At 33.6% G+C, this 6,101-nt stretch overlaps 1 protein-coding gene across 6 annotated transcripts in view; it reads left to right on the top strand.

The window, feature by feature from the left end:
- The window catches only part of Epha5 (EPH receptor A5), a 286,938-nt gene extending 281,969 nt beyond the window's left edge, over positions 1–4,969 (top strand). For all 6 annotated transcript variants that reach the window (XM_090343502.1, XM_090343504.1, XM_090343505.1 and 3 more), the window contains one exon: positions 311–4,969. In XM_090343502.1, the coding sequence (XP_090199628.1) occupies positions 311–416 (106 nt within the window). In that variant the 3' untranslated portion in view covers positions 417–4,969. The remainder of the gene's footprint in view (positions 1–310) is intronic.
- Positions 4,970–6,101: the final 1,132 nt, after the last annotated feature.

Here is a 6,101-nt window from a genome sequence, read left to right on the forward strand (position 1 = left end):
TCTTTACACACTGCTTATCTTTCAATATAAGTGAACAGAATTGTGGGTAAAAGACTTTTGGTAGTTTGTGGTTTTAATAGTGTGCTAAAATCCTATAGAGGCAAGATTTATTTGGTAAAAGTAGAAAATTTTGGTATTTACAATTCAAAGTTAAAAAAAAAGCTACATTTTTCTATGTGAGAAGACACAGTAATGACAATTCCCTAAATTGGAACTGTGCTAAAGGTTTCCTTGTTTGTCCACATGAAATATTGAGGTGTGCTACAGTTTGAATCAATACATGCATCCAATGTGTGCTTTCTTCATGCAGGGATTTGAGACGGCTTGGAGTGACCCTTGTAGGTCACCAGAAGAAGATCATGAACAGCCTTCAAGAAATGAAGTTGCAGCTGGTCAATGGAGTGGCGCCATTGTAACTTCTGCCAATGTCACTTCAAGTGAATGATCTGCACTTTGTAAAGAGCCCTGAGATTTATTTTAACAAAAGGGAAACAATGATTTCTAAACCTTAGAACATTTGTCTCAGTGACCGGATTTATAATCAGTGTTGATTTACCACATCTTTCTCTTGACCTTCATTTTTTATGAAGCAACTATACCTTGTATAGAATAAGAACATGAGTTTAAGAATAAGCTTATAATACCACATCCTTCCACTACTTCCACAGAATTTTGTACATGAAATATATAAATATATAGCACCTTTATTGACTGAATGATGGCGGCCCCTTTCAAAACTTCCAGGGTTCTACTTGAAAGGAAAAGTTCTATAGCCATTTGTGGGCTAAGACAAACAGCATTTTACTGAAGTTTACTTCAAGTCTGGATTGTCTACATAAGTGTATTGAAGAGCAATATGATTAGATTATTTCTTAATATATATCTTTTCTTGTAATTTTTGAATGTTATTACATAGTGTTAAGTTATAGAAACTAGTTTACAAACATTGCTTGGTCATGGAAAGTACAATACAGGGTGTATATTTATTTTTCTGTGTTATAAAATTTACTTTTGGTTGCTCTTCTAGAGATGATTAGTTATAAATGTGTAGATACTGTATGTTTTGCAATATATGCTGGAATGGATTTAGGTTGGGATTTACTATGTGTGTATGCGTGTGTATGTGTGTATGTGTGTTTGCACACGTGTGCATTTTCATTCTGCTTGCATTTTTATGGTGTTTTAATTTTTGGAACATGGAGGAACAAATGTTCCAGAGTGTAATATAAATAGCAGAAATAGGGATGCAGTAAAGCAAAATTTAACATGAGCTACTATCTCTTTATCCTCTCATGTGTCCAAAAGCTATGAATATCTTCTTTCATTACCAGGAAATGTCTATAAGATTAAGTCCCCTTGGACTTCTTAAAAATCAGTTGGTTATATCAGTGACAATACAGTTCTTTTTTAGCCATTAATCTTGTACCCCTGTAAGAAATTTCACCTTTCTGAGTCCCAGAAAATATCTTGTCAAGCAAAGTTGACACCAAAGGGCACATTTTCAGCAGGATGTAGAAGGATTTAACTGTGCTGGCTTCTGTTAATATTGTTAAATCCAGGCACATAGCATGAAGCATTACCCTTAAGTGTTAATCCTTTGTAGCCATTTCCATCGTGGTTCCTCTCTAGAATTTTAAATACAAAGGCAGTGATGAAATGATGCACAGTAACAGATACATATTTTTTTCTTTAAAATTTTTTCAAGAGCTTTTATTTGCTGGTGACAGTTTCTTAATTTCGTAGTTTCATTCTGGATTCTGCTACATGATCTTGAGTTTACTTTGAAGAATAAATACATGTCTTACTTATTTGGAATTCACTATGGAATATAAAATATGCCACTATTTTCTATGTATCATGTGTGATAAAGACTGATTTTTGTGGTGAAAATCATACAATTTGTTAGAATCTGTACAATGCTGACTGAGCTCCCAGGTGAATTGAACCAAGGTTTTGTATTGTTACATAATGAATATCATGGAATAATGTACCTTTTTTTTCAAGGAAATAGAATCTACTCATGAATGTCAACAGCAGGAGCTTCAGAGTAGCAAATGCCATGGGAAATGCACTTGAGTTTAGTTAAGTATTCTCTTTCCCTTGCACCAGTTCTACTTGAGTATTATTAGCACATGTATGAATAAACTTTGAGGGAAGAAGAATTCTTTATATCAAATAGCACCAAAAAATGTAAAAAGGGAACAAAAATGTTAAACTGTTTCTCAAATTCCACATTGACTTCTGTCTCTGTAAAGTACGACAGATTCATATGAAAGATGCTCTATTAGTTTATGGAAACTTAAAGAAAAAATGTCAAGAAGTAACTTAATATTCTCTGATTAAACAATATAAGTTATATGTGCATCAACTGGGGTGTGGAGAAGGTGCCAAGCCTGGGGCTTAAATTTAGGGTCTAATTGTCCCTGAGATTTTTTTTTCCCTCAAGGCTAGCACTCTATCACTTGCACCACAGCTCCACTTCTGGCTTTTTTTGTGTGTCTGCTTAATTGGAAATAAATCTCTCACAAATTTTCCTGAACAGGATGGCTTCCAAACACGATCCTCACATCTTAAGTTCCTGAGTAGCTAAGATTTCAGACCTGATTGGTATTACCATTATTAGAAAGATTTCTTGCTCATTCCATTAAATAAACATAATTGAAATAGTTACTATAATATAGCATAACTGGAAATCCTTCCACATTCTACAAAGTTTTGTAAAGATTTCTGAATCTAAGTGGTAAAGAAATAATTGAGAAACTTCAAAATAAAGACTGTGATGTCAAAGGAAAAATGAATACATTTTTCAATATTGGATTAGACCAACTGCTTCACAAAAATGTTCTCAAAATAGCCAAAATCATTAATACCCGCAAAGATGTTCAAAGATTATTGATCTTTCATAGTGGACTATATACATAAGGGAATAAAAGCAATTTAGACTGCTACTTTTTCACAACAGATGAATATAAATTTGCCTCTTCTGCTCACTGATTTCACTGTATAATAGAATTCAAAATGATAGTTAAATATTTACGTAGCCTTCATCCATTTCTCAATTTGGTTGCAAATTTCTTTAAAAAATAGTTGTCAATCTGATTGTAGAAAAAAATAGACTTTCAAATAAAATGTGCTCTGTCTCCCAAAAGGAGGAAAAATGACTTTCTAAAATATTTGTTCACCACTGGATATGTCACCAATTGAAACTTGCCAAGCTCATCTATAAATGTGAGAAATGCAACGAGAAGAAGAGGCAGTTTCTGTGAAATTCAGTGAGGCTGTGTGAAGGGCAAGGTTTGACAAACCTTGATTGTGTGATTTCTTATCCTACTGGTTCATTCCATTACCAAAGAAATTACCAGAAATAACACATGTGATCTCATAGTTTTGCCATGTAAAATAGATGTGTCAATTAAGAAACGGTTTTATTGTATCTGACAGTAGCCACAGCTTTGAAGTTTCCAATAATAGAGTTTGAATAAAAATGCAAGTAGGAAATTGTTTCCAACTGCTTGATACCCCTTAAAGTTACTCAACTACCACTTTTATGGTCATACTTTGTGTCTAATCTTGCCATTTGCTCATTTGTCCTCTGGCATATATTCAGTTGCTCCTTTTGATGTGTATTAATTGTATGTAACTGTATTCATATTTTCCACCATTTAAAAAATTAATGTGCAGTGTCTTTAGTTTCTCGCATTTAATTTATTATGTCAGTATTCTGAAGTTGTAGAATCACTGTGAATTTATGTCCTAATGCTTTATGTAAACCTATGTGCAGCCAGCATTAGTTGCGTAAAGAATGCAAAACATCCTTTACTCTGTTTTTAAATGTTTTAACCAGTGTTCAACAGCAGACACTTATTGTTCTGAGTCTTAAATTTGACATGAAATGTTAGTAACAGATGAACATTTGTGTGTTTGCATGTCTATAATTTAATATCTATGTGGAAGTAAATGTTTTTCAAATGACATTTGTTCTCCCATTTGAAATGGGTTCTCAAAAGCACAAACAGTAGTTCTCACCTTTGCAAGGTGTTTTGGGCAGTAATGGTGTACTGGATAACAAACACTGTTTGAATCAGATGTTAGATATTTACTTACTATACAATTCATAATAGAATAGGATTCTTCTGGTATTTTGTTTTTCTTTTTAAAAATTAGAAAAGCGAAGTGTAATAATAACCTGTCTTTCTTTATATACTACCAGATGTGTAGACTCAAAGAAAATACATATTAGGTACAATATAATGATGATGAGGAAGAGGATAACAGTGAATATTAATGAATAAACAGAGCCTAATTGATAGCTTTATTTGCATTTTAATAACTAGAATAAGTCATTTTTCAACTGTGGCACAGCTGGTCACATTGAATTTTTTCTCTATTATACTGTTAATTATGAAGTAATGTATCAAAAATAGATCAGAAGTTTCTTTTCATTTTTTTGTTCATTGTAGAAAAAGTCTTTCCAGACATTAATGATTTTCTTGTTCATAATGATAACTTTGGAAAAGTTCTGTTTAAAACAATAGGAACTAATGTTGTTTTGTTCTTTCAAATGTCAATAAATATGTTATATTTATTTGAGCTGAGGGCTATATTAACTGAAGTGTAAGTGGACATCAGAGTTGTGGATGTTCGGGCTGCTGACATTTTAAAATTACTTACAAGTGTGTAAATTTCATTTAGAGTAGTCTGAAAACCAGATTAGACTCAGCCATTTGTTAATATGTTTATTGACATCTCCTAGGCAGTCCAGAAACAGCAGGAACAGTGAATTCTATTCCAAGATACTTATCAGTCTGTCTTAAGTCCCTGACTCAGAGTTAATTCAAGTAAGGATTAGCATTTCTGTATTCTTTCCACATCTGAAGCTCCATGTGTTTTTGGTTTATGTACATGCTTTTGTAGCTTATGATATGAAATTTTCTATTTTTTCACAAAAATAAAAATCCCTTTAAATACACTTAAATCTGATTGTCATGCTTGACCCTCACTTAAATCCTCCCCAAAACTTTAAATTGATACCCTCTATTTAATGACTTCAGTTCTGATATTTTTTTAAATACTGAATTTCCTAGGATAAAAACATTAACAGTGATCAACATTAGCTGTCCACAAAGAAAATCATGACTTTGTGTTCAAATAAATTTCCAAATAGAGATAACGTGGTGCGATAAGAAGATAGGATCATATGGGGCTGTATGGCAGAGTAATACAAAATTTAGATGCTGTGTGTTGGAATCTGCAGGGGGGGCGGGGGTTGAGGAATCTGTGTTTACCATCTCCAGAAAGGCAAGTTGAACTGAATCGCCTGAACCCTAAGCCCTTATCATTGTGAGGCTGCTTATGGCATAGGTTCAGGCAGTTCATTTGAACAGAAATGGCTGCTCCTAAATATACTTATCCTTTTTCTTTATTATATTGCTCTTTAAAAAAAACTATTTTTATAGTAAGGGTGATGTACAGTGGGAGGACAGTAAGTCAGATAATGAGTACATTTCTTTTAAAACAGTGTCACCAGTTCCCTGGTTTTGTACTGTTTTCCTCCTGACCTTCCTCCCTTCCTGCCTTACAAGTTTCATGGTTCATTTCCAATACCTTAACTGGGCTAGTGGCTCTGCCACTTGACCGAGGCTCCCATTCCACTTTTTTTGGTTGGCCAATTGAAGATGTGTTTCAAAAACTTACTTGCCCAGGCAGGTTTTGAACCTCAATTCTTAGATTTTAGCATTCTCCGTAGCCAGGAGTACAGATATGTGTCACCAGCTTTTGGCTTCCATTTGGAATTTCTAAGATCAACATTTGGAACCTACTCAACATACATCTTCCAAAATTTTATTTCTTTTAAAATTTCCCTCTAGTTTTATCATGCTAGTCAAATTTGGGAACACTTTCTCTTCTCCTGGATAGAAGTATATATAGAAGTATATTCTTTTATTTTTGCAGTATTGGCATTATTCAGGGCCTTGTATTTTCTTGAAGTTCTTGCATAACTGGTGCTAGACACTTGAGCTATGCTTTAAGCCAGGCTTTTAGCTAGTTATTTTGGGGAGGGATTCTTCTACCCTGCCTGACAGGACACCTTCATCCTTTAG

This window comes from Megascapheus bottae, chromosome 13 (assembly GCF_031878675.1).
Source record: "Megascapheus bottae isolate mThoBot1 chromosome 13, mThoBot2.hap1, whole genome shotgun sequence".
Lineage (NCBI taxonomy): Eukaryota > Metazoa > Chordata > Mammalia > Rodentia > Geomyidae > Megascapheus > Megascapheus bottae.